We start from the raw sequence: 26,242 nt of genomic DNA on the forward strand, positions 1-26,242 counted from the left end.
TGAAAGTTGTAAAGGTTAATGACATCACTGATGCATGCCGAGTATTTAGTGGAAGTGCAGCCTTTCCCATGAGCTTGGCTTTAATTAAGAGCGCACCCAATTAACCCTCAGCCAATCGGATGCTGGCGGGCCAGGCGCAGCGCTCACCTCTGCAATATCGTGCTCTCGGCAGAACAGCAAGACGCGGATGGTTAATTAATGTCGCCTCCCCGCGGACTTCCGCCGCCGAACTTTGTGACTTTTTACTCTGAAAGCGATGTACAGGGGGCGGAGTCACAGTCCCCGGTATAGAAGAAACTTTTTCACTCAAATTGATTGGGAGCTGGCCACCATGGGTTGAGATTTTCTTGCCTTTCCACAGCTTGAGAACATCTCGCTTGCCCGTGTTGTCGCTGGCATCACAGAAATGATAAATTATCATGACAAAGGCAATGTTTTAAATGATAACAAATATTATAAAGTCATGTTTTCTGATGCCCTGTAGCAGGTTTTTTCTTTTAAAGTGACCAAGAAACCTTGGATCGCCAAAGACATGGAGTCCCGCAAAATAAATAAACGTTGGAAATTTTGACCCTAAGTAGCTGCGCTGCGACTCTTAGACAAAAGACGCATGGAGCTGCCGAGCCAGGCAGTTTGACAGCTCATTTTATGAGGTTTACTTGTTGAACAATCAAAATGTTAAGAATTGCATTGACATACATGTTTTGACAAAATGGCGGGGTAAGCACCTTTTTTCACGTAAAAAAAAAAAAAAAGTATTTCTTTGATTTTTGTGGGTGATGGAAGTTAATGCGAGGAAAAATAAAAAGGTTTAAAAAAAAATTGGGTCTCAAACCAGGAGAAATGAAGCAGGCGATGGAAGTTAATGCTCGGAAAAATAAAAAGGTTTAAAAAAATTGGGTCTCAAACCAGGAGAAATGAAGCAAATCACAGAAAGGAAAAACCCCAAAGAGCATAACCATTTTATTTTTCTTGTTTTATGAGTAAAGGCAAAAGAAACTGATTCAAATTAGACAAAAGATTTTTTTGGTGTGTGTGTATATGTATGAATATCTTGAAAACGGCACGTGACAATTGTCTGAAAAATAAATGTGCAGACCCCCTGATTCACAAACGCAACACTTCACAAGCAGAATTGAATATTTACAAATGATACAGCCATGCTAAATGCACACACAACATGAAAAAAACTCGTGAAACTCGCGCCTATATTTGTGCATCTGGAAAAACCCGTGAAAATCATGGATGCAGATCCTTGATGCGGTCACATCAAAGATTTCCTAGCTAGGTTTCCCCCTGGTTTACAATCGCAGCCGGTATCACAAAATATATAGATATATTTTTTTTAAAACTCCGGTGGACCGATTAGAGCAAGCGTCACAGGGGAAGGGTCTATCGTAGGGGAGGGGGACTCCTGTCCAAACCGTGCGTGCCTGAGTATTGCTTCTAGCCACGCCCACCAAAATCAGGATGCATTCAAAAACCAAATCCCCCAAACTCACTTGATATGGTCTTTACGGCCCTTTCGTCAGCCCTTGTCAGAAGTGTCGGATACCAGGAATTACACCGTGCCCCTCCAAAAGATTACTTGCAGCTCAGTGTAACTAATGACGCAAAAGTACAAACGTGATTTTTCACTCACTTTATTTTGCTTTGTGATAGAAATCATCTCTTTCCTATTTCATTTCAGATGACTTTCTTTCCGAGGCCCAGGGCGGAGATAGATCCCTGGACCCCCCCTCCAGGAACACGTCAGAAACAAAAACCGAAGCCATTGGGGAGGTGACAGTCCAGGAAATAGTCAAGGACCATGTAGTGTAGAGTGATGGCAAACACTCGTTTTCTTTTATAAATAAGATCTGAAACGGTAAGCAGGACATAGACTGAGCCTGACAACAATTAAGACAATTCCATTTACAGGCGTGATGTCGAACAGTTTCAAAACAAAGACGTATGATAACGAAAGGATAAAAATAACCAGAAAAACTGTTCTTTTTCATATATATTCATATCTCACTCACATTCATTATAAGCTTTTGATTAGGAGTAAAGAAAGTGCAACACATGCTCTGGCAGAGAGTTGCAGCCACAAAGCAAAAGACATTGATTGTAATGTAATGTCGGAGCTCCTGCTCCTCGGCCAGCGCGTGGACACAAGCCGACATAGCGTGAAGGCCTGAAGTGATAGGACCGGAGACACAAGACACCTCAAACGGGGATTCTTTCTTTCACTGTAGGGGGGCGAGTGGGAGGGGGTCTGTACAATGGAAGCAAGTGATTCTTTGCAATGGAGGTCGTCGGGTTGTAGCCAGGGTCCAGTGGAACCGAATCATGTGACTTTTTGGGATGATTCAATGACGGTACATTCATTAAGAAACAACGATAGGCTAAACATTTCTGTTCCCTGCATGCTTTGGATGGATGGATGGATGGATGGAGACATTCCAGCATTTAATCATAGCCCAAACAGCCTAAATCAGTGATTCCCAACCTTTATTGAGCCAGGGCACATATTTGGAGTTTCAAAAAAAAAATCTCACGGCACACCACCCAACAAAAACGTCCCAAAAAGTGGCGACACATGTCCATGAGATACTTTCTGCCATCTTAATCGAAGATTATTTATTTGTTTTGTCTGTCACTAGTCACGAGCATAGATAGATGATCAACGATGGGAGTATTTGTGAAAAATTAATCATTTTCTGATCAATTAACTCATTCACACCCAGAGACGTTTTTAAACGTCTTTTCAGACTTGGTCCAGAATTGGCTGGTACTGAATGAGTTAAGTGAAATGTGATCTTTTCTCGCTGCAGACTTGATGAGCTCTCGTGAATGTGCCTCGGCACACACTGGTTGGGAATCACCGGCTAAAATAACGCTCGAGGCCCGCAAGACATCAGTCGCGGGTGCTCGTCTGACCTGGTCTTCCATCTGAGGTGAATATGATATTTGGGGCAATGGACAGATGACTCGGGAAGTAGTCTCAACCGGAGCCAGCCGAATTACCATCAGGAGCTGGTTCTTTACTGAGACGGACTAATTCCTGGGACAAAACCTCCATATCCTGGAAAAAAAGATAGACAGACATTTGTCTTCTGTTTTTCCTCCATTGGGAGGAGTGCGGGCGTGGAGTGGACGGCAAACTCTCGAGCGCAGATGCGGCCAGTGGGTGTGTCGTCCAGAAAATGGACTAGAAACCACTGTGATTTTTTTTTTTTTTTTTTAACCACCTCAAAAACACTTAGCTCTCCAAGTACCATCATAATGACCAACATTAAAATAAAATAGAGTATGCCTATGGGGTCATAAAAATGAGATCTTATTCCTGAGGAGTCTATTTAATATTATCGTTAGCCACTGTAGAGTTCTGAAGGTGGGACGTTGCGTTCAACGTGAATAAAAACAGAAGACGATGATCATGTTTGTTACACTTAATAATAATCATAATTTTGCCGCTTAACTCATATTCCACAAACGCCGTATGAATCAGAACACTGCGTTTAAACTAGCGGGCTGCATAGAACATATTATCAAGAATAATTTTGATTTGACTTCCCCTTTGTGGGGGGAAAAAAAAGTTTTATATTGTGGTGTCAATGTAAACGTAGTTCTTAAAAGTTACCATAAAAAAAAAAAAAAAATGGAACAGTACTTCAGTTAAAAGTTAAACATAATCTGCATGAAAAGTAAAAATATTTACTGTTCAGGGTTAAAAAAAAAAAAAAATTAAAACTATTATACCATGATGTGTGATTTGATCATGAACACTGCTCAAAGTTTAGGAAATAAAAATACTCACGGAATAATGATTCAATTGAAAATTTTACTCAAGACTAAAAATTCTAAAAGAGTAAATGTAGTTTTTCAAAGTTAAATACAACTGAACTGTACTGTTCTTGAAAAGTAAAATGTAAATCATTACGTTACTCAATTTAAAAAATATTAAAAATATTACACAACTACATTATGCAGTTTACATTAACACTCCATTTAAATGATAGAAAAACAAAAAATTATGTAGTTAGTGAATCAGAGAACATGTATTGAAGAAAAATAAAAATGGTACCTATTTAAATGTTTTAAAACAGTTTCAAAAAATTAAATGCAAGCGTAGTTTAAAGATTAAGTACAGCTGAACTGTAGAGTTAAAAAAAAAAGGGTGCAACACAATCAGTCTTCCATTAGTGATCCTTTCCCGTACCACTAGAGGGAGCACTTTGAGAATCGTTCCTCCAGCCAGTTCACGCAGCGTTGAATGCTAACATTAGCACGGGAGTCGGCGCGGGCGCTTGACGAAGTGCGTTGGATTTTACCTTATGAAGGTGCATGTTCTTGGTCAGCTGCTCCTCCAGCATGTTCTGCAGCTTCTTGTTCATCTCGCGCAGGTTCTCGTCCCCGGATTTGACCAGGTCCCTCAAGACGGACCCCAGTCCTCCTCGGTCAACCTGAGCCGCTCCGTGACCGCCCGCCGCGCCGCCTGAAACGTCTGAGCGCAGCGGGGAAGAGGAGACGCACGGTGAGGACACGACGCCGCGACTACTCTCCGACACGGGAAATAACGGGCGGCCACAACACAGTTTTTATTCACTACAAATTACATCGTCACTTCGTTGATGGATGGGAAAGAGGTGAAATTGGAAAAAAAATGTATTTTTAACAATTAAATGGTGACTTGATTTACTGCAAATAATAAAATTAAATATTTTTTTTAATTTTTAATTTTTTTATTTTACACCATTCATATTCAATTGGTGAATTAAATTATGGTAAATAATGCAATCACAATTCCACACTTTTTAGTACGTAAAAAAACAAAACAATAAAATATTACAAAAATTAACGCAGTTAAATACCATTTCTCCAATACTTGGTTGACTTTTAATAAATAAAATAAAATATTATATTGGTACAAAAAAGACATTTGTAATCTTTATTTATGATATGAAATAATTGGTCAATGAATAGTGACTGATGCAAAACAAAAAGTAAGTAAATCACACATTTTTTTTCATTTGTGAAATCATTGGTTTTGGTTTGTTGTTGTTTTTTGGTCAATAACAAAAAATAAACCGCTTTAAAACCTAGAAATAAAGAATAAAATTAAAGCATTAGGGACAAACAACAATGTTTTAAAATGAAATAATTGACACCATTGCAATCTATCATGAGTACGTTGATCTTTTGGAAATAATAGAATAAGAATTATTTTGTTAAAGAATCAACAGGGTCGTTATAATTCATGAGAAATGAAAGGTGAATATTCAAATGAAGCATTTTTCGTGGGCATTTGAACCGCGATTGTGTGCGCGTGTGTTGGCCTGCGGTCACCTATGCGGCTGTCCATGACGTAAGTCTCGATGATGGCGCTCTTCCTGCAGATGTCCTCTGCCATGGACGAGCAGCTCACCTCCAAATGTTTGACCTGTCAATCGCACGGCAGTAGTCACGTGACAGGGCTGGCGCCCAATGAGAGGAGGCCACCGATGGCGGACAGACAAGCAAATTTGGACCTCGACACCGGATCGGGATGTGGGAAAAAAAATGGGCGGCAGAAGATTTTCCAGAGACAAAAGAGGGTTAAAGCTTTCTTTTGCCAGGTTCTGATGCTGGGCTATCTCCAGAACTCAATTTTCTGTAGGCCTTGAAAAATGGGTCAAAATGGCTCTCGATCGGAGACCAAGAGGTGGCATGAAACGAGTTAGCGGCGGAACGGACCTTCTCCTCCAGCATCCACTTCTCCTGCTGGACCTCGGCGAGCCTCTGGAACAGTTCGCCCAGCTCGTCGTCGGACAGCTCGGCGGCACGCTGACACTGAGGACTTCCTCCTCCCGACTGGTGACGACGACAGAGGGAAAGTTACACCCGCGGCTCCGGCGCCGCCATACGCGAGTCGGGCCGGCCGCCGTCCACCTTGTTCTGACCGCCGCTCTGGCTCTCCTTCATCATGTCTCGGTAAGAGAAGGACGAGACCGAGGACGAGTCTCCCGTCTGCTGAGTGCGACTGGGACTGTTGATCTCAGACAAGACCAGCTCCTCCAATCCTGCGGGTAGAGGAAGGCCTTTATGACCTTCTTCTTGAAAGGAGCATAGCAGCAGGGCGCCATCTTAAGAGCATGGCAGACAGAGCGGAAAATATCCCACGATGCAGCAATAAGTGCATTTTCCGGCCAAAGGTTTTGGAAATTGGCCAGTAGGTGACTTTGCCAATGCTGAGGGCGTTTCTGTACTCTGGAGTCAGCACACAAAGGCCGCCTCAACGCCTCCTTTTTTTTTTTTTCCGGGAAGAACATGCCCGTCTGAAGGCAAAGCCCACAAAGAAAAATTGTCGGCCAGGGAAAAGCAAATTTCGAAAAGAGTGCCATTTAGGATGAGGACTACACCCCTTTAAGACTATGACCCGCCCCTTTAAAGGCACACACACACCGAGCTTCCCCTCTTGTACAAGGACGTGCTCCTTTCACAACAGAGAGACGCCCCCTTTGAAGCAGCCACGGAAGGGGTCCCTCCGATTACAAGCTGCCAAAATCGGCCAATTGTTTGCAGATTTATCTCTCTGGGATAAAGTCAAACAAATAGTATAGTAAGATAAAGTACTGTTAAACATTCAAATTACTGCTGTGGTTGACCACAACAACAACAACAAAAAAACACAAAGTATTGAAATGAATCCGCTAATTAATCGGCTATTGGAATCTCGTTCTTTCAAATATTGAAATCAGCATCACCCTAAAAAAACAAAAACGCCATATTGGTTGGGCCCTGGACCCACTTCAGATTTCTGATTGTCAGCTTTATCCAATGTCCAGAAATGCTCTTTAATATTTAACTGTCCTTATAGATTATACATGGTACTCTTTGTGTGTGTGTGTGTGTGTGTGTGTGTGTGTGTGTGTGTGTAGCAGAGGGAATCAAAGCGCTCTATCAAATATTTAGGAGAAGGTTACAGAATGAGGCAGAATCTCCTGACGAGTTGACATGATCCTGCTGACCTTTTGGATTCTTTCCTAACTCAACACACACACGCAGACAAACTTCACGAACTGTATCCTCCCTCTTTGGGGTCTTCACTAGCCTCAAAACGCATGTACTCTGGCGAAAGTCCACAAAGTCCAAACACAAGTCCACAAAGCTCACTCAGGAGCGCCCTAATATCAGAAAAAAAAAAAAGTTTGACGGGTCAGCACTAAATTAGGTGGACATGTCTGTCATAACGGGATGCACCAAAAACTCTGGAAGACCCACGCAAGAACCTGAACAGAAAGTCGGTCATCTGGGTCTGAAGAGACCATTTTGGACAAAGTCAGGGAATTGCCCCAAATGACAGAAGATTTTTGTCTGCAGCCATCAGACAATGTGGGCGTCAAAGTTCCGACATCATTTCAAGGATTTGTTGTAGAAGAGGAGGCGTGAGGGCCCCTGCTGTTTTGCCGCTTGCGGCTTTAATGAAGCGATTGCGAGGCGCTCAGAGTCGTACCTGTTCTGCTCTTGCTGTTGGTTAGGATTTCTTGAAGTCTCTCTTGCAGTTTGTCTGCTCGCTTCCTTTCCAGCTGCAACTGTCTCTTTAAGTCCTTCAGCTATAAACGCACAAATGCACACACACACACATTAAAACAAATCTGCAAATGTTGACTTTTTTAGCTGCAACTTCACACATACATGTTCCTACTGTCTGACATGTTCATGTTCTGACATCTATACACATTCCAACTGTATTTATTGGATATGGTTTCAACGCAGTGCCGTGATAAGGTACAGATTCACTCTGTCCCTCCAGGTTCGACTAATATCTGAAAATCACAGCCGACATGATGAAAGACCAATGGCATGGACTCGTGAAATAAAATACATTCCACACGCGCAAATAATTAACATCCAGAAAGTATTCACAGCGTTTCACTTTTTTCACACAGCCCCATCCTAAATTGGAATATGTCAGATTTTTCTCCCACATTCCCAAAACATGCACGGTAGGTTCATTCCACACACGAAATCGTTCCTTCGGTGTGATTGTGAGTGTGAATGGGTGTTCGCCTACGTGTAGAATTCAAAGGGGGAAAAAAATGTATGTATTCAATTTTGGAATAAGCCTGTCACAACAAAATGCAGAAAAAGTCAAGCGCTGTGAATATGCATTGTATCATCACAGACCAAACAAAAGCATGTATCTGCAAATACGTTTTTTGTTTGGTTTTTTTTTTTTTGTGTGACGCTTTTTGGCTTTCTCTCATCCGTCTTATCACACGCGCGAGCGCGCCCGTGCTCACGCTAACAGAAAGGCTCACCGCTGCACTTCCTTTCTTCTCCAAAATCCGCTGTCCATCCACTGTGTCTTTGATCTCCTGCGGAAACAGAAGACGAGTTCTCGGGTAAACACTTTTGTCTATTTGCGACGTGATGATCACTGATTCAGCACGATATTGTCCTAATAACAATTTCACGATACTACAATGAAGCGATAGAGAATACACTGGGGTAAAAAAAAAAAAAAAAAAGGCTGCAAGGATTCAATCAATTGCAAGATAGATCAATTGCGCATGCGGCCCGCTGATGCTGACCTGCTTGAGTTTGACGATGGCGCAGTAGTGTTCATCTCGCTGATGCTGGACTTCTAACACCTGCCCGTGGACCGCTTCCGCCTCGGCCTGCTTCGCCTGAGATGAGCGCACATGACAACAAGCAGCACTCAATGCCGTGAAAAAGTGTTTGCCTTCTTCCTGATTTGCATCTCTCTCGCACTTGCGTCCATCCATTTTCGAACCCGCTTATGCTCATGAGGGTCGCGGGCCTTCTGGAGCCCATCCCAGCTGTAGGCCGGGGACACCCTGAACCGGTTGCCAGCCAATCGCGGGGTACACAGAGACCAACAACCATCTGAGCTCACAATCACACCGAGGGACAATTTCGGGCGTGGAATGTGGGAGGAAAGCGGAGTACCCGGAGAAAACCCACGCAGACATGGGGAGAACCCTAAGTAATTGCAGTTTCGACATAATTGAATTTTGTTAAAGAGAAATAAAATAATCTAAATACTTTAAAAGAAAAAAAAAAAGCTAATTATAAAGTGCACACAATCACCAACAAGAATGGCATGGATTGTATTTTCACAATTTGGGTGTGGTTTTATATAAAATACCCAGCATTTAGCTAAAGTGACAAGGACACACTCACACAACACCTGAAATGGTCAGACAACAAAAGATTGACTTGGATGGGTGGATTACCTCGACTTTTACTTTATTGTGGGGTTTTTTTTTTTTTTTTGCTTTGTTTTACATTTTAATTTATTGTCGAAACTGCAGTATTTCTAAACAGTCTAAGTAGCTAGCTTGAGAGCTTAGACACTGAAGCTTGCTAGACAGCAGCGTACGTACTTTTATTTGCCCACAATGCAAAATTCACTCTTCCGGTAATCTCCACCATGTCAACGTGACACCACACAACATTTCATTTATAATTGAAATCATATATCATATTAAATCATTCATGTCATAATTTATACATATAATAACTGTACTGAGTTGCCTTTTATAGGCACTGCACACGCACGCATGCACTCACACACACAGCGTCCCATTTTGTCTGTTACCTGTAGCTCAAATATGTGTTGGTCCTGGAGAGTTTTGAGCGCTTCCTGATGGTCCAGCGTCAACTTGTCTGTGTTTTCCTGCTCGTAGCCATGCACGCACACAGTGAAAAGAAACGGCAGTTTATATCGCAAGAGACAAGCTCTCAACCCACCCACAATATCTTTTGATGTAAATTACGGCGAATAAATGAATGAGGAACAGTTGGTCCCGCCGATTGGAGCGTGCGGAGACGCGTGTCGCAAAAGACTTTCTTGCATTTCACTTCAAAGAAGCGGAGGTCAATCGGAAGTACGCCGCCCACAATGTCACGACGATGACATCTAACGGCCTATTTTACTGCAGGCGACTCGGCTCCCGTTCGCTGGGGCGGGGGCAATTTTTTTCCCTCTGACTCGCTATGTGTCAAGTGAGCAATTCCTCCTCAGACGTCAATATTTACAAGCAGATGTCGTGTCTCTTCTACGCAATTAGATTTCTGGTCGATGATGGTGACCAGCAGTGTTTCTCAATGGAGTCGCTGGTTGCTATGGAAACCAGTGCAACATGTCTAAGATAAGTTAGAGCACGTCCAAGTTATGGGTGTACAGTATAGCGCAAGGAGAAATGACTCGTAACTATTTTTTGTATTTTTTAATATCATAAAATTGCACCATCGGAATGAAACAGAGATACGAGCATCGTCAATCTCTCTAAGGAGAGTAATAACACAACACAGTGTAAAAGAATGACGGCTCTGGTAGCTCGAGTGTTAAACGCACTGTATCTGAATTTTTTTTTTTAAAAAGTACATATAATGTATAGAAAATTATATCTGTATTGTGGTGTGTGTTCTATCCATGCGTGTGCCTTTAAGAGGCGGGACCAGATGAGGTAGGGTGCGGTGTCGGTGTGTGCAATCGTCTCGGCGTGAGCTGCGCTTTACGAGAACTCCCGCGTGACCGTGTTTGTATTTGACTGTTCTGTCGGCATGAAATGACTGCGGCTCTCATTTCTCGATTCAACATCACCCCCCCCCCCCATACCCACCTGGGCCTCGTTGAGCCGTCGTTCAAACCATCCTTTGGTTTCTTCCATGGACTGCAGCTGACTGTGAAGTTCTTGCACTTTGGCCTGAAGACTCTCCAGCTCTTTGCTCCGAGCCTGAAGCGCAAAACATTGCATCGTATCGCCCTCAAATCTTCTCATTCTTCTTCTTGTTCACCTTCTCGTCTCGGAGCTGTTGCCGGATGTCCTCCTCGGAGCGATTTTTCTCCTCGTGAAGACCTCGCAGTTCCTTCTCATAGCGCGCCCTCACGCCAAGGACCTGCGGGACCCGACCGTAAGGAAGGAGAGCGGGGACACAGGAGGGGGGGGAAATAAGCCCGAACTTGAATTTGTATTGGGGGAGAGTTTCCACATCCCAGGCGCACTGTGCAAAAATTCTGGAGGAAACTTTTTATGGGACTAGAGCGCGGAGTTCACCTCCTTCTCGTGCTGTAGTTTGAGGTCCGACAGCGCCTCCTTGTGGTTGGACGTCTCCTGGTTTAGCTGAATGGCCATAGTGTCCAACATGGCCTTCCTTTTCTCTGCCGTCTGCATGCAATCATCCATCATAGAGTACACACACTGTGTGTGTGTGTGTGTGTGTGTGTGTGTGTGTGTGTGTACCTTCTTGCTCTCTTCCAGCTCCCTCAGCAGCTTTTCCTTTTCTTGTCCTTCTTCCGTTAATTGCTCCAGCAACTTCCGGTTTGCAAAACTTGACTCCTGAAGGCGGGACAGTCAAGGACACAGGGAAGGAGACAGCCTGTCTTAATTCAGTTGCAAGAAAACGTATGTGAGCCCCCTGAAATGAGTTAGATTTCTGCAAATATTGCTCAGAAAATTTGATCTTCATCTAAGAGTCTGTCCAAATTAATACCACATAAACAATGATGTGTTTCATGTGTTTATTGGGTGCAGTGTGGTATGCTAATGATCTCTCCAAAAGCTAATCGGGTGGGGAAGTCAACCAACCGGGATCAATGTGATCAGATTGGAGGCGTTGATGAAAGCGGCCCTAACGGAGCCATTTTGAGTTTTCTATTCTCAAGACGTTTTGCCCAATGTGTACGATGCCTCGCGTGAAATCGCTCTCAGACGACCAACAAGTAAAAATGACTAACTTGCACAAAGCTGGAAAGGGTCACAAAAGTAACTGTCAACAGTTTAAGGTTCGTCGGTCGATTGTAAGTCAGATGGAGAAATTTCCACACAGTTTTGCTATTCTCCCTTGGGGTGTTTTTTTTTTTTTTTTTTAATTAAAAATGCTTTTGCCAGCACAATTAAGATTTTCTGATGGTCCCAGACTGGACTCTGAGATGAATTATTTACAAATGTAATTGACTGTAACTCGATGAGAAACATTGCTTTCAAAATAAGCAATAAAATGAAGCGGTGATGGCATCAGTGTCAAAGTCGAATGAAGGTCAAGATCACCTGCAGCTGTGAGTCCAGGTCATCCCTCTGGGCCAGAAGCTTCTCTTGCTCCGCTCGACTCTGCTGCAGTTCGGCCGCCTGCACCTCCTGCTGCTCGCGCAGCAAATTGAACTCCTGCATCTTGCTCGTCTGAATCTGCAATCAACGGTTAGACCTGACAACGCGCTCGTCTCCGCGGTTCATCGAGCGATGCGAAACCGAGAGGATATTTGCGCCTCGCAGACAGAAAGCACAAGAAGAACTTTTAGGAATCGGAAGCAGGAGGACAGAACTTGAAGATGGAAACATGCAAAGCACCGACGAGGTATTGCTCTGTACTTTCATCTCATCATTTTCAAGGGCTCGGCGCAATGCTCTTTTTTCTTTTTTTGTGCCCCCCCCCCCTCCACTGTTTATAAATCGCAAATAGCGAGGGTTTGGAGTATTTATTTCAAATAAAGAAAGAAATCCATCTGACCCATAACCCCCCCAGCCCCATTGTGTTCGAAAAGTCGAGTTTCCTCTTGTAGGTTACCTGTTCTAGAGCAGCTAAGTTAGTTCTCAGAGCATCGTTCTCCTGCAGGATGTTGTCCACCTGCTCCTGACTCACCGCGCTCTGACTTGCTACCTGCAGTGTCGGCGCATCACCAGCAGAGAGCAGCATAGAAGCAAAGGCGGAGAAAATGGGGGGGCAGAAAAACAGTAGAAAGTCCAATATGGTGGAAACAGCAGAAATCGAAGGTGGGCTTGCCAAAACAAGTCAACTGACCTGATCTTTGAGAGCGTTCACAGCCAGCTGGTGTTCTTTGTCGCTGGATTGAAACTTCTCTCTCAACTCTGTTGTCACCTGCCACGGAGGGAAAACAACCCGTATGACCCTTCGCATCGCCGAGAAGACAATCGTGACCACGTTGACGGTCAAACATTGCCCTCGGACCTGATTGGCCGCCGCCAAGTCCGACTGAAGCTTCTGCATTCGCGTGTTCATCAACTTGAGCTCCTCCTCTTTCCTCTGGTTGATCTCCTCAATCTTTGTCCTGTAGACAAGTTGGCCACAAGTTCACCGTGGACGTGTCTTGGACTGGTCACAGTGGACCCATGTGACAATGACGTGTTGCTCTGACCTGCTGTCATTGTACAGAACCTCCTTCTCCGCCTGAAGACGCTGGAAACTGCAGCATACGACAAAAACCGTGAGCGCGGCAAGAATCAATGCCCCCCACCAGTGGAAATACAATCCATAATCCATGCAGCTTTTATGGTGGTTCACTCTCTCTCACTTTTTTTTTTTTAAACAAACTCCATAGCTCCACCCCCCAACAGCGAAACCCATACTCGTCATCGGTTCAACAGGTTGAGTGCTGGCTAATTTGCAGAAGAAATTTGTCTTGAAACAGGCTAATTTCAGTCCAGGTCAAATAAATGTTAAGTGTGTTGTGATTCTTCATCTTTGGCATATTTTCCAAAAAAGTATGTCACAGATATGTTAAGACACGTCATAACAGTTTTCAATTGTGAAAAGAATTGCTAAGTAGGTTTCCTTTCATAAAAGCAACCGAAATAGGCTCAAAAATCGATGACGACGTCTCACCTCTCCTGTTTCTTCCTTAACTTGTCCGACAGCTGAAAGACAAACGTTGCATCAGTCCAGGAACAGTCAAAGCACCGGTTGAGGCACAGGTGAGCATTTACCTTTGACAATTCATCCTGCAGTTTGGAGAGTTCGGCCTGTTTGGTCACCTGCACGTCAATTGGACAAAGACTTGAAGTCACATGACAACAGACGTCGTGTTTACTCACATGAGCAAGCACTTACTATGAGATGATGATGATGATGATGATGATGATGATGATGATGATTTATCAGGTGTGTGTGAATGGCAGGTGAATGACAGGTACGAGTGTGTGTGTGTGTGTGCGTGCACGCGCGCATGTGTGTGTATATGTGTGTACCTCCAGGTGGCGCAGTTGCTCCCTCAGCAGCCTCTTCTCCTCGGTCTGGGTGTTCAGGGCGACCTCCAGCTCTGCTCCAAAGCAGTGAGTTATTGGACACAGTGCAGCCGACCAGCCTAGCGCTGAGTGCTTAGCTACAATCTCCTCTACGCTCTTCTCTGACAGGCCTAAAGGGGAGGGGGGGCGCCGCACACAGCAGGGGCAGTCTGACAGTTAGTGTGCCAGACATACAATAAATCATTTACACCATCCAAGGTCGGGATGTGTCAGCCCGGATGGAGAGTGTGTCTGCCTTGTGAAGGCTTCGCTTGTGGTCGTGTGGTGGTACTGTTGCAGTTGTGTGCCGGCAGTGGTACAGTCAAGCCAAATAACGCAAACTCTTTGTCAGTAGAACAAATCATCGTACCGCGATAACAATAGAGCGTATTGTTTGTCATACAAGTCAATCTGAAGTCATACAGCTCTGTTTGTTTTGTCACTGCTAATGACTCTGGTGGCCTTTTAGCGCCACCTGGTGGAGTTGAACAAAAACTACATGTTCTAGCCACTGTCCAATGAGCTTATGGCTATCACGGGGTGTATTGAAATACGTCAAACGTTCTCACCATGTAACTGTGTTTGTTCCAGCTGAGCTTCGTTCTGCAAAAAGGAAGGAAACAAATTCAGTCTTCCACAGTAACTTGAGAGCCAGTTGACTCAGACGGAGCCCGCCAATCACCTGCTGCCCGCTCACACCGCCCGCTTCTGTTGCAGGCTCCTCCCCTTTGCCATCGATATCAGACACGCCGTTGGCGCTCGCTGACCGGTCTGGCTGTGAGGTAGCATTTTGGTCGCCGTGAGAAAGCGCAGATCTCGGCTGCTCGCCATGACAATGCTCCTGAAGAGCTGGACAGGAACGACACAAGTCACATGGAGCTCCAGTGTCAAAAACTAACTGAATGTTACTTAAAAGGAGACATAATATACACTTCAGAAGCTTTTGCTCACGAGGCATCTTAGCTTTTGTGATGCATCTAACTTTAGAAGCGACGCAAGACCTAATACGCCAGAAAGTGCTCAGCAGTATAGAAGACAGCACATTGAAGAAAGTGAAAACCGCAGTCCCTGGACAGAGGAGGAAACGCATTGCCTCATCGGTTGGTCTGGAGATAGCGCCGTACAAGCAAAGCTCGATGGCACGTGTCGAAACACTTATCACAGTAGTTCATGTTGCAATTATGTGACGTAAAACACGACACGCGTTGAACGACGCCTGCTATAGCAACCTGTCAGACGGGTCAATAAAGTGGCCCGGTCTGAACACATGAAAATTCTCCTACTATCATAACCCTGATTTCAACAGGGCTAGATGATCAACCACTGTTGACTTTGTACCCAATACATTTCTACAAGATGTCCCCTTTTGAAGACAAGACCCTTGTCCTCTGCGCGTAAAGGCGACCCAAGAAACAAACCTCGCACTTTCTTCAGCAGCGTGGCGTTCTCAGCCTGGAGGCGCAGCAGCGCTTCATCAGCAGGACTGGACGTGGCGCTGGGGCTCGGCCGGGAATCTGCGTCCCCGCCCTCTGCCTTGAGATGCCGGTTTTCCTGTTCCAGCTGCTCGATTTGCATACACAACTGGAAATGACGGAGACAACAGGAGCGGGAAATCTAGACCCGATCACAATCATCCATTTGAAGTCAACACGGGCGGTACCTTGGAAAGTTCGGCCATGAGCGTGCTGTTCTGCAGTCGAAAGTCTTCTTCCTGACTGTGAAGTTTCCCCTGAAGCATCTCATTCTCGCTCAGTAGCGCTTCAACTTCCTGCGGATGAAATACTTTGACTTCATGCCTCCTTAATTAATTGGCCAGTGAAATGTTGTGCGATTGTTCTAGTGGTGTAGAGCTACTGGTATCATAATGTATATGCTATTGTTGTCGAATTGTTTTAGCGGTACTGCACTACTGTTGTGGAACTTCTGTGACACCATGCAAGTGGTTGTGTTACTGTTGTCGTCCTTTTGTGACATTGGTGTGTTATGCTTCTGTTGTCCCAGATGCCTCTCACGTCATTGAGCATGTCACACTACAATGGGCTACGATGCCTCAAGACATCTCAAAATCAGCTACAAGACGCTACGTTCGCCTGCGACGTGACTCTCGGCTCAAAACCGGGCTACATTCGTGTAGTCAGAAGGGGGCATTCGTCTTACCATTCTATTCGTGTTGTGCTAATGTTGTAGTAGCGTTGCTGTACTGTTATGCTACTGTTGTAATGGAGTTGTTTTACTGTCGTAAAGTTGTGGTCGCTACAGAAGTCTTGCGCTACGATTCCAGTAGTCTTGTGCGACTGTCATGTTGTAGTGTAATGTTAGTTTTCTAGCACTGGAGTGTGACTCAATGTATTAGTCGTTTAATGATACGTGCTCGTGTTGTGTTACTGCTATTTTAGTGTTGCAAGTGTCGTAGTGGTATGGGACTGTTTGGCTACTGTTGCAGTAGTGTCGTGCTACCACTGCACTACTTTGGTAGCTTTATGCTACTGTACTTTTGTAGTAGAGGTGACGTATTGCTGTGCTACCACGATTATATCGTGCTATTATATTTTACTCTTGCAGTAGTGTTGTGCTACTGCTGTAGTAAGGTTGTGACACTGTGGGACTAATGTTGACTGACACTGGTAATGCGTGACTGTTGTAGTAGCGTCGCTATTGTTGTGTACCTATTATGTCGTGAACACCCACAAACTCGCATTTGTGCATCGTTGATTTTTTTCCCAACCTATCCTCCCTTAATCGTTGTAACAGTTCCCTACTTGCCGGTTTGTGCTCAGGCCAAAGTCATGGCTAATTGAAAAAAAAGAATGTGCTTTGCTGCGATCTTGTCGCATCTGTAAGCAATTACAAAACTTTTTGTGTGGGCATCAATTACTCGAAAATCAGAGGTTCATTCTGATATGGTAGTGTCGGACGTTAACCACTAGAGGGGGCACTGGTAACCATGGTAACAATCGAGCGCACCACTTACCTGGGCTTTTTTGCTCTTATTCAAAGCCTACGGACAGAAAAGCACAAAAAATGAAACTAAACTGACAATAATATTATTAATAATAATGATAATAATAATAATAATAAATAGAGTTACTTTCTGTGCTTTGACAAAATCTCTTTCCAACACCACATTTTTCTGACGCAAGTTGGTCAGCTCTGAAACACACAGCACGCGCATATTTCTTCATCATCATCATCATCATGATGTCACATGCACAAAAGAAAAGCAGCTTTGTTTACCAGCGGAGTTCTTCCTCAGCTCATCGGACAGCTGATAGTTGTGTGTCCTCAACTCCAGTAGCTGAGCCTGTGCGACACAAACGAACACGTCAGGCCAAGTCATGTGATTAGCATCGAGCTACTTTGTAGCGCTAGTGTACAATTCGTTTTTAAATACACAACTTGAAATCATTTCAACACTTCCGTTGATCAGTGACACTGCATGAAACTGCATGTAATATGTGACTGCCTTCTAATAATAAAACGTTTGAGGTTGAGTGCCTTCGTCATGCGGATGTTTGCTGATGCTGACATGGCTAGCAGAGAGGGCAGTGTTCACCGTGCACGCCACCTTGTTGAACTCTGTCGCACTATATGGATCACAATAATGACAAGAACATGAATGCCCCTTTTTGTGTGTCACGGGGTTACTAGCCTAAGATAACTACATAGGCGCCGTGCCACCCCTAGGGGGCTAACGTTAGTTAGCATCCAAAACATTCACCCGGCGGCTTTGGGACAGCGTCGGCTGCAAATCGGCGCGGCGTGACACGGGCGTGCCGTCGTGTGGTTCTTACCTGCATACGGTGAAACTCCTCCTCTGAAAGCGCCTGCGACATGATGCTGACGGCTAGCAGGTCGCTAGGCTAAGCTAAAGCTAAGGGGAAACCGACGAGCTAGCAGCAGAGATGGGATGAGGGGGCGACCAGGAGACAGAGCTCTCGCTCGGTCGCTTCTTCCCGAGCCCGGCATTCACCTGCCAACTTATGTGACGTAATTGGGGGGGGGGGTTTCAAAATTTCTCCTTCACTTCGAAACAATCACATATTTGGCCATTTTCTGTAAGAAGACAGCCCCGTTTATTATCGCACAGCACGAAGGGAGCGCTCACCGATGTGTAATTGGCGACAATAAACGCATGACGTCATACTGTGCACATACTCGGGACTCGGCAGTATACACAAACAAGAATGACCACTGCCCTCCACATTTTACTGCTTTTGAGTGACTTGTCCTCACTTTAGTAAACTATTCACTTTTGGCGTCCACTCACTTTCATCTGAAGCAAACTGATATGGGAACCCTGCCTGGTACTACACTATTTGTGCAACAGTAGCACAATAGTATTCGTACCACAGCACTACTACAACAGTCGCGGAACACTACCACAACAGTGCTGCAACATTACTACAACAGTAGTCTGGAAACACTACGCCAACAGCACCACAGCAGTAGTGATAACCCAGGAATGCAGTACTACCACAATACTACTGTATCATGTATCACATTAACACACTACCACAACAGTACCCTAAGATCAGCTCAGTCGTAGAGTGGTTGTCGCCTAACCCAATCATTGCGGGTTCAATGCACAGCCGCCCCGAAGTGTCCTTGAGCAAGACACTAAAGTCCTAATTGCTCCCGATGCCACGTCATCAGTAAGTAAATGCGGTAACAGAATGAAGCGCTTTGAGTACCAAAGTTTAAAAAAAAGCACTTTACAAGCGACAGCCCAGCCCACAACTACAACCACAACCGCACTACAACAGTTCCATAACACGACTACAAAATTAGCGCAACACGAGCATAACCGCCACTTGCTGCTGTGAGCAGATTACAAATCATCCATCTATCCATTTTCAACACCGTCTATTCCTGAACAGGGTCGCGGGCTGTGCTGGAGCCTATCCCAGCTGACTTCGGGCAGGAGGTGGACTCCACCCTAAACTGGTCGCCAGCCAATCGCAGAGCGCGTATGGAGACGAACAAAAATTCGCACCCACATCCACACCGTCCCTAAGTGGTAACCGATCCCACCCTGCCCCCACACAAGCCAGGCGAGTGGACCCCTACACTCTCATCGACCATTACGGATCACACAAATGTCTTCCTTTATATTACCCACAGTGTGTGTGTGTGTGTGTGTGTGTGTGTGTGTGTGTGTGTGTGCGTGCATGTGTGTATGTAAGGTCGGGCCGGTGAATGTTAATGATTAAATGAGCAGTTATGTGCTCCAGTGCTCTAACAGCCACTTATGCGTGCCGGTTACCACAGTTATTCGATACACCAGCTGTTCTCTGGCCATCACATAACAAGGGCTGCATGAAATGCAACGTTTGCTTGGCTTGTCCTGATTGGTTGACAGGCGTGATGGCAAAATGTACATGGCTACACGGCCCAGAAAAGAGGAAGTGAAACTTCCTGTATGCAAATCAGACTGTCGGAGAGAAGTCAAGCTCCTGTTTGGCTCGACTTTTTAATCATTAAGAACGACAAGCATAGAGGACGAAATCAACTCACAGGTTGGTGTATTTTTTCTTGACTTGTGCGTTGCTTTGTTTGTGTGTGACGTGAAGGTGATACGAACACACTCTGTAGTGTGTCAGCGTCGAAAAAGGAAGAAGAAAGCGGGCAAGGAAACGAACAGGGAAAGTGAACGCGGAAAGGCAAGAAGCAAACAAGGACAGAAGGAAACGGGTCACAAGTGAGCATTGAGAGGGGTGAGAAGTAAAATGAGAAAAACAGGGAGGAAACAAAATGTGAAAATGGAAAGAACATGAGGATGAAACAAAGAGGTGAAAAGGGAAGATTAACAAAGGTTGCAATCTAACTCGATTCCCTCTCGCATTGGTGACCTGTCGTCTCACTACAGAGTTGCAACAGAAATGACAACATGAGTGAGGTGACGTACGCCGTCGTCAACAAGCCGAAATCGCAACCACCACATGAAAACAGGTACGCATGCGTCGCTTCATATTCCGTAATCCTCCTCTTTCCTTGTTTACTTGCCGTCTCTTTCCTTCCTCTCTCCTTTCCTTTTGCTTTCCTTCCTTCCTTTTTATTCCCTTTCTGTCTTCCTTCCTGATGTTCTTCTTTCCTTGTCCACTTGTCACCGCTTTTCTTGTTCACGTTACCTCTTTCCTTCAGTCCTGAAGTGCTTAGTTCACTTGTCACCGCTTTCCTTCCTTCCTCATGTCCTTCCTTCCTTCTTTGCTTCCTTGCTTTCTTCTTTTCTTATGTTCTTCTTTCCTTGTCCCTTGTCACTGCTTTCCTTCTGTTTTCTTGGCTTGATTACTTCTCATCATTTCCGTCCTTAAGTTCTTCTTTCCTTGTTCACATATCATCGCTTTCATTTCTTTTAAAGTTTTTTTCATGTACTTGTCACCTTTTCCATTTTTCACAAGTCCCCTCTGTCATTCTTTGTTCTAAATGCCACATTTGTCTTTATTTTTTTTTCTTTCCTTGCTGTGTAACATTCTTCTTTCCATGTTCACTCATCGCCTCATTCTTTCTTCCCTCATCACCTTCTTCACTTGTCACCTCTTTCTTTTGTCCTTGTGTCGTATGTTCCCTGTTTAATTGTGACGGCATTCCTTGTTCACTGGTCACCTCTGTCCTCCTCTCCTTATTTTCATCTTCCCTCATTTACTCTTTACCTCTTTTCTCGTTTCCTTTTTTGGACGTTCCCAAGAACATTTCACAGCTCCCATCACTATGACAACAACCCACTGACGACAACAGCGCCGTTGTACAGCGTGGTCGGAGCTCCGGAGGGCGCTGTGAGTTTGAATCGCACTGCCAACCGCACGGCGGGATTAGCGGGATTAGTGGTTAGCGCTGGTGTGGAGCAGGTGTCAGGTAAGGAGCAACCCACCCGGGAACACGGTTAGCAAAGTGTCATTTTCATCAAGTGTCCTTGATTCCCTTGAAATGAGCTTCGCAAATCAAAGTCATTATGATTGTTTGAAGGCAAAGTAAAGAACAACATTGTTTATTTATCCTTATTCCACCCTTTTGTGCTTTCACTACTAGAGTTCTCAACTAATTAAAAATATCCCAAGATGCTAAATATTCAGAGAATTGTATAAATTATTATTATCAATCCATCCATTTTATGATACGCGTATCCTCACAAGGGCCGCCAGGGTGGGGGTGGGGGTGGGGTAGCTGGAGCCTATCCCAGCCGTCTTCGGGCAGTAAGCGGGGGACACCCTGAACCGGTTGCCAGCCAATCGCAGGGCACACACAGACAAACAATCATCCTCGCTCACACTCACACTGTGGGACAATTTAGAATTATCAATTAGCCTGCCATGCATGTTTTTGGAATGTGCGAGGAAACCAGAGTACCCGGAGAAAACCCACACAGGCCCGTGGAGAACATGCAAACACCACACTGGGAGACCAGAGCTGGAATAGAACGCGGTACCTCTGCAATGTGAGGTCGACACGCTAACCACTGGACTACCGAGCCGCTATTTTTATTATTATTATTGTTATTATTATTATTATTGTTGCGGTTGTTGTTGTTGTTATTGTTGTTATTGTTATTACAAATTATTACACGCTCCTTCCAGGCACACCCAACGATTACGAAGACTTGTCCATCTCGGTGACTGATATGAACGACACGAGTGTGCGTGACGGCCTCGGTCAGTGGATATTCTTCCTGTTTTTCGAGCTAGCTAGGGAAGATGTGACAAGTGAGCGAGGAAATGGGTGATCGGTGACTGAGAAAATAGGCGAAAAGTGAGTGTGGAATTAGGTAATAAGTGAAGGGTGGAAAGAACATAAGGGAGGAAGGAGGGCAACGTGCACAAGGACAGAAGAACAAAATGAAAATGAAGAGGTGACAAGTAAACAAGCAAAGAGCTGAGGAAGACAAGGAAAGGGGTGACTGACAAATGAGCAAGGAATGCAATTTAGTGAAAGAAAGAAATAAAGTGAGAAAATATAACTAAGGAAAGAAAAACCCAACGAGTGAGTGAGGCAAGAAGAACACAAAGAAGGAAAGGCACAGTTGTTGAGCAAAGAAAAAGGTGGAGCATGAACTAGGAAACAAAATATTATGCTAAAGATATGATATATGGTGAAGTGGCATGTTGGCTTGTAAAGTTAACATTTCAATTGACAATTCATTCATGGTATGTCTGCATTTCATTTGGGTTCTGTTTTAGAATTTAATTACCGGGTACAGAAGCCAAGAGGACCCAGAACGCCACCTGCTGGCTGGACCTGAAAGTCGTCCATGAGGCACAACTAGTCAAATTTGGAATGTGTATCATGTATGTTTATCGTTGTCTAAAATAAAATTAATGTTCTAAATCTTGTCTGAAAGATGAACATGAATTTGGAGGAGCATTTAATCTCTCATTTTAGCAACTAGCCTTGGAACATAGAGTAACATTAATATTAGTTTAAAATAGTTTATTAAGGAGACACTGCACATAACATGAACAAGTGTCATATTTTAGCTACCACTCCCTGAATATTGAGGAAGCTTGAGTGTTTAAGCTTGGCAGCTAGCCCCAGAACATAGAGGAAAATTCCTCTTTCATAGTTTAGCAAATAGCTGATAAATATGGAGCAGCCTTCAGCGTCTTAATTTGCAGTTCCCTCCTGATCATAGAGGAGCGTTTAGTACCTTAGTTTCGCAACCGGTCACTGAGAATTGAGGAACATACATCTTCTTAGCTTAGTTTAGCAACTAGCCACTGACATACAGTACTAGTACATTTAGCATCACTGCCTTCTTAGCATAGCAAGTTGCTGATGAGCAGTATTTAGCATCTTAATTAGCAGCTAGCAGCTAGTAAATAAAACACCAAGATGTAATAGTTACATACTTTTGAAACTATAACCACAGCATCAAATGAAATAGCACTTAAACCGGAATGCCTATGGTTACAAGGTTAAGAGAAAAGCAAGCACTAATCCTCTTAATTCCTACTATGCTAGTTTTCTGTTCGCAAATATCCATAGTACTGACATATTGGGAGCTGCACACATCTCTCACCACACTCTGTCAGTTGTGGTAAATTGGCAGGTAGCTGTAGATGAGTCCAATCGTAATCAGCTCTTCATTAGTGAAAATTAAAATATGAATTTTTGATAAATTCAACACATAAAAAACATTTATTAAAAACTGAAAACAAGTAAATACAATTTCAAGACATAAATGTAAGTTGTTTTTAATTGTGCACAAAATGAACTGTGCATGATGTACTATCACGACAGTCACACTTGGAGTACTGAGCGAACTAAATTTCCCACAGCACTGATTGGACAAGCAATGTAATGTGAATGAATCAGCCAGTGATGGCCGAGCGTCATAACTAATTGACATGTTGTGTCGGGTGTGTCTTAACCTCCATGGCAGAGGCTCCGCCGAACCCCTGAGATTGATTCACCGAACCCCTAGGGTTCGATTGAACCCAAGTTAAGAACCACTGGGTTAGCATGTATCCTGTCCTCACCGGTACACAATTAGCGTCTTAGCTTAGCAAGCTGTCACATAGACAAAAATGTAGAGAGAAGCAGAAGTGAGACTGACAAAACGAGCGATGAGTGATTCGATTTCACGTGATGATGTGATTTAGAAAGCAGAGCTTGTTGCTAGGCAACAGAGCAGCTCCCCTTTCAAGTTTCCCCTCCTTGTTGTTGTATATTTTAAACATTCAGGTCAAAGTGAAGCTCATAGGTAACCATGGCAACAACCTCATCATCACCGTTGCACAGCCTCCGTCCCTGCTGCTCCGTCACGAGTTGGAGGCGGTCTTGAGAGGTGTCCATGTTGCAAAGGAAGTAACGGTCCTTGTCGCGATGTCATTTCCTGCTGCTTCCAACCACAGAAGCAAACATTCCTCATCTGTGGTTCTTTTTTCCTGGCCATCATTTTTGTCTTCGTCCCTCCTTCTTCCCCTCTCAGCCTGCCTCCTCGTGAGTGTGTGTCTGTGTGCGCGTGTGTGTGAAAGTGGAAAAAAGATGAAAACATCAAGTGAAGAAAATGACAGGGGGAGACGCGGTGGAATGATTACAGGCTTCAATGTTCAAACCTTAAAAGTCAGCAGACGTTATTTTGGGCCCGGGCCTCCGCTGAGGAATGCTGCTGGTTCTGCTGGCTCACACCCTGTGACCACGTGACCCATCAGTCCTCACTCATGAGGAGGCTGTTGTCATAGTAATCAGACCTCCCCCCTCCCCAACACACACAGACACACACATATTTTATTATCTTTGCATAAACCTAAAGACCATATCTATATATATATATATATATATATATATATATATATATATATATATATATATATATATATACTTATATAATTGAAGGTTTATGCGAAGATAATAAAATAACGGGGATGATCCAAGATATCCATGAGTCAGCAGTCTACTCTGAAATATGGACACTGTGGTTTGGGTCTGGCCAAGACTGAGTCAGCCTTTCCAAGCCTGCTTTCCAGTCAAAAGGTTGCTGGTTTGAATCTCAGCTCCTTACTGGTTCCAGCTTGCTTCCAAAAACATGTTATCAGATGAGCTTTAGTGAAGACCTTCAACTGTTCATAGCTTTAAATGTGAATGCTTGTTTAACTATACGTGCGTCTTTTTTCACTCCCTTCACGCCCCACCACCACCGCCCGCTTTCCCACCCACTGGCAACCAGTCAGTTGTTTGTCCAATAGAGAAACCTTAAGCATCTTAATAAGCAACTAGCCCCCGAACATAACAGAACATTTAGCGCCTTAATTAGCAAGTCCTGAACATAGAGGAGCCTTTAACACCTTAATTTAGCAAATAGCCCCCCTCAGCCCCCAGTATAGAGGAACATTAATCTTCTAAGCTGAGCAAGTGGCTGATGAATATGGAGAAGACTTTAGCATCTTAATGAGCAACAAGCCTCTGAATATTGATGAGCATTTAGCCTCTTCGCTTAGTTTAGTAAAAACTCAAAATTTTCAATCGGTATGAATTAGGAATCGGTCATTCATATGCACCTTGACATTTACTGGTGATCAGTCCAATTTTGTGTCCATGTGTGGCCTGATATTTACTGGGGACTTGTCCAATTTTTATCTCGAATTGCCCTGCCATTGGCTGCTGATGAGCCCATTGTTTGTCGAAATGGGTGTACTCTGCTTCTTCTGACCAAAGTAAGCGGCGGTATGCTCCAGATGACTTGATAGCCAAGTTCTCATCAGTACTTCAGCAGTAGCCATTTGAAGGGTCTTCTCTAAGGATGGGAATCATCAGAATTTGGAATTCTGTCACACTGAAGACATTCTACAATAACCGACATGCGTATTTCGGAATTCATACAAATGCACACCGAGAAACACGATTGCTACCCCCAGTTCTAGTCAGTACTCAAGCAGAAATGTCATATTTAGTGGCAGAAATGCACATACTTTTGCCAGATGTGAAACATTTAGTGTTTTGTACAGTTTTGCCAGATTCACACAAATTCCCTCGTAAAAGCTTTGCAGTAGCACATATTCATTGCTCGTATTGCATCGTACTCTACGTCGTAGAGTACTTGCAACAACAAATTCACAATAAAGTATACTCGGGCAGGCATCAATAACCGTGCAGTTTATTTGATCGTTTGTAAAATGTGTCTCCCTTTTAATGACATCATAATCTCTCACTTCAAAAGGCAGTTTGGTGTGATCCATTTTCTGGACTGCTTATCCCGTTCAGTGTTGTGGGCGAGTGGAGAACTATTCTGTGACTTTAGGCAAAAGGCAGACGACACCTTGGACTAGTCACTACTCAGTCAGATGGCACAGAGAGAATCAGACAACCATTGGCTCTCCCATTCACATCATCCCTGAGTGGCAACTAAACACATGACGCCTGCCCACAATCTAGGCGAATGTTCTACTACTAGATATAATTTGAATTTGTTTAAACTTTCTTTTTCTTTGCATTTTGAATATCTGGAAACCCTATATACAGCTCACAGCCACTAGGGGGCATATTTGACATGCTGGAAGGGAATTGCTATGATTTGCTGTAATGGTAGGCTTCTGTTTTTGGTGACATCATCACTCAGCATTCACACACTTGTGCTAAACCTCTTCGGGGCCTGTGTGTGTTCATCCACCCATTTTGCTCTCCTCATACGAGTGTTTAATGGTGTGTGTATGGGTGATGAGGTAGTGTGTGTGTCTGTGTGTGTGCGTGTGTGTGTGTGTGTGTGTGTGTGTGTGTGTGTGTGTGTGTGTGTGTGTGTG

At 44.1% G+C, this 26,242-nt stretch overlaps 2 protein-coding genes across 9 annotated transcripts; one reads left to right on the top strand and one right to left on the bottom strand.

Moving 5' to 3' along the window:
• Positions 1–1,627: 1,627 nt before the first annotated feature.
• On the bottom strand, positions 1,628–18,457 carry gripap1 (GRIP1 associated protein 1). 4 transcript variants are annotated; one of them, XR_002167115.1, is made up of 30 exons: positions 17,804–18,457; positions 17,247–17,313; positions 17,101–17,162; positions 16,984–17,010; positions 15,673–15,780; positions 15,431–15,593; positions 14,695–14,861; positions 14,582–14,615; positions 13,977–14,143; positions 13,716–13,763; positions 13,615–13,646; positions 13,148–13,195; positions 12,961–13,060; positions 12,793–12,870; positions 12,559–12,651; positions 12,045–12,179; positions 11,238–11,333; positions 11,052–11,162; positions 10,792–10,893; positions 10,617–10,730; positions 9,590–9,667; positions 8,559–8,654; positions 8,286–8,342; positions 7,478–7,577; positions 5,914–6,044; positions 5,719–5,835; positions 5,332–5,425; positions 4,317–4,489; positions 2,819–3,067; positions 1,628–2,714 (listed from the first exon to the last, which is right to left on the bottom strand). XR_002167115.1 is itself a non-coding variant. In XM_019860685.1 (29 exons), exons 1-29 carry the CDS (start codon positions 17,843–17,845, stop codon positions 2,987–2,989), a joined length of 2,721 nt encoding a protein of 906 aa, XP_019716244.1. In that variant the 5' UTR covers positions 17,846–18,457; the 3' UTR covers positions 2,790–2,986. The 4 variants fall into 4 exon arrangements, 3 of the variants coding, with proteins under 3 accessions (XP_019716244.1, XP_019716246.1, XP_019716245.1); XM_019860685.1 differs by lacking the exon at positions 1,628–2,714 and having other exon boundaries at positions 2,790–3,067; XM_019860687.1 differs by lacking the exon at positions 1,628–2,714 and having other exon boundaries at positions 2,790–3,067; positions 13,977–14,047; positions 17,804–18,455.
• A 907-nt stretch (positions 18,458–19,364) lies between these two features.
• LOC109510456 (tyrosine-protein phosphatase non-receptor type 18-like) lies at positions 19,365–22,335 on the top strand. Of its 5 annotated transcripts, none has more exons than XM_019860788.1 (6): positions 19,365–19,528; positions 19,624–19,726; positions 19,879–19,961; positions 20,686–20,864; positions 21,584–21,658; positions 22,184–22,335. In XM_019860788.1, the coding sequence occupies exons 3-6, from the start codon at positions 19,900–19,902 to the stop codon at positions 22,243–22,245; spliced, it is 378 nt and encodes a 125-aa protein (XP_019716347.1). In that variant the 5' UTR covers positions 19,365–19,528; positions 19,624–19,726; positions 19,879–19,899; the 3' UTR covers positions 22,246–22,335. The 5 variants fall into 5 exon arrangements, with proteins under 5 accessions (XP_019716347.1, XP_019716346.1, XP_019716344.1 ...); XM_019860787.1 differs by having other exon boundaries at positions 19,624–19,710; XM_019860785.1 differs by lacking the exon at positions 19,624–19,726 and having other exon boundaries at positions 19,372–19,528.
• The last annotated feature ends 3,907 nt before the right edge of the window (positions 22,336–26,242 follow it).

The sequence above is a fragment of the Hippocampus comes genome, unplaced genomic scaffold (assembly GCF_001891065.2).
Source record: "Hippocampus comes isolate QL1 unplaced genomic scaffold, H_comes_QL1_v1.1 scaffold56, whole genome shotgun sequence".
In the NCBI taxonomy this organism is placed as follows: domain Eukaryota; kingdom Metazoa; phylum Chordata; class Actinopteri; order Syngnathiformes; family Syngnathidae; genus Hippocampus; species Hippocampus comes.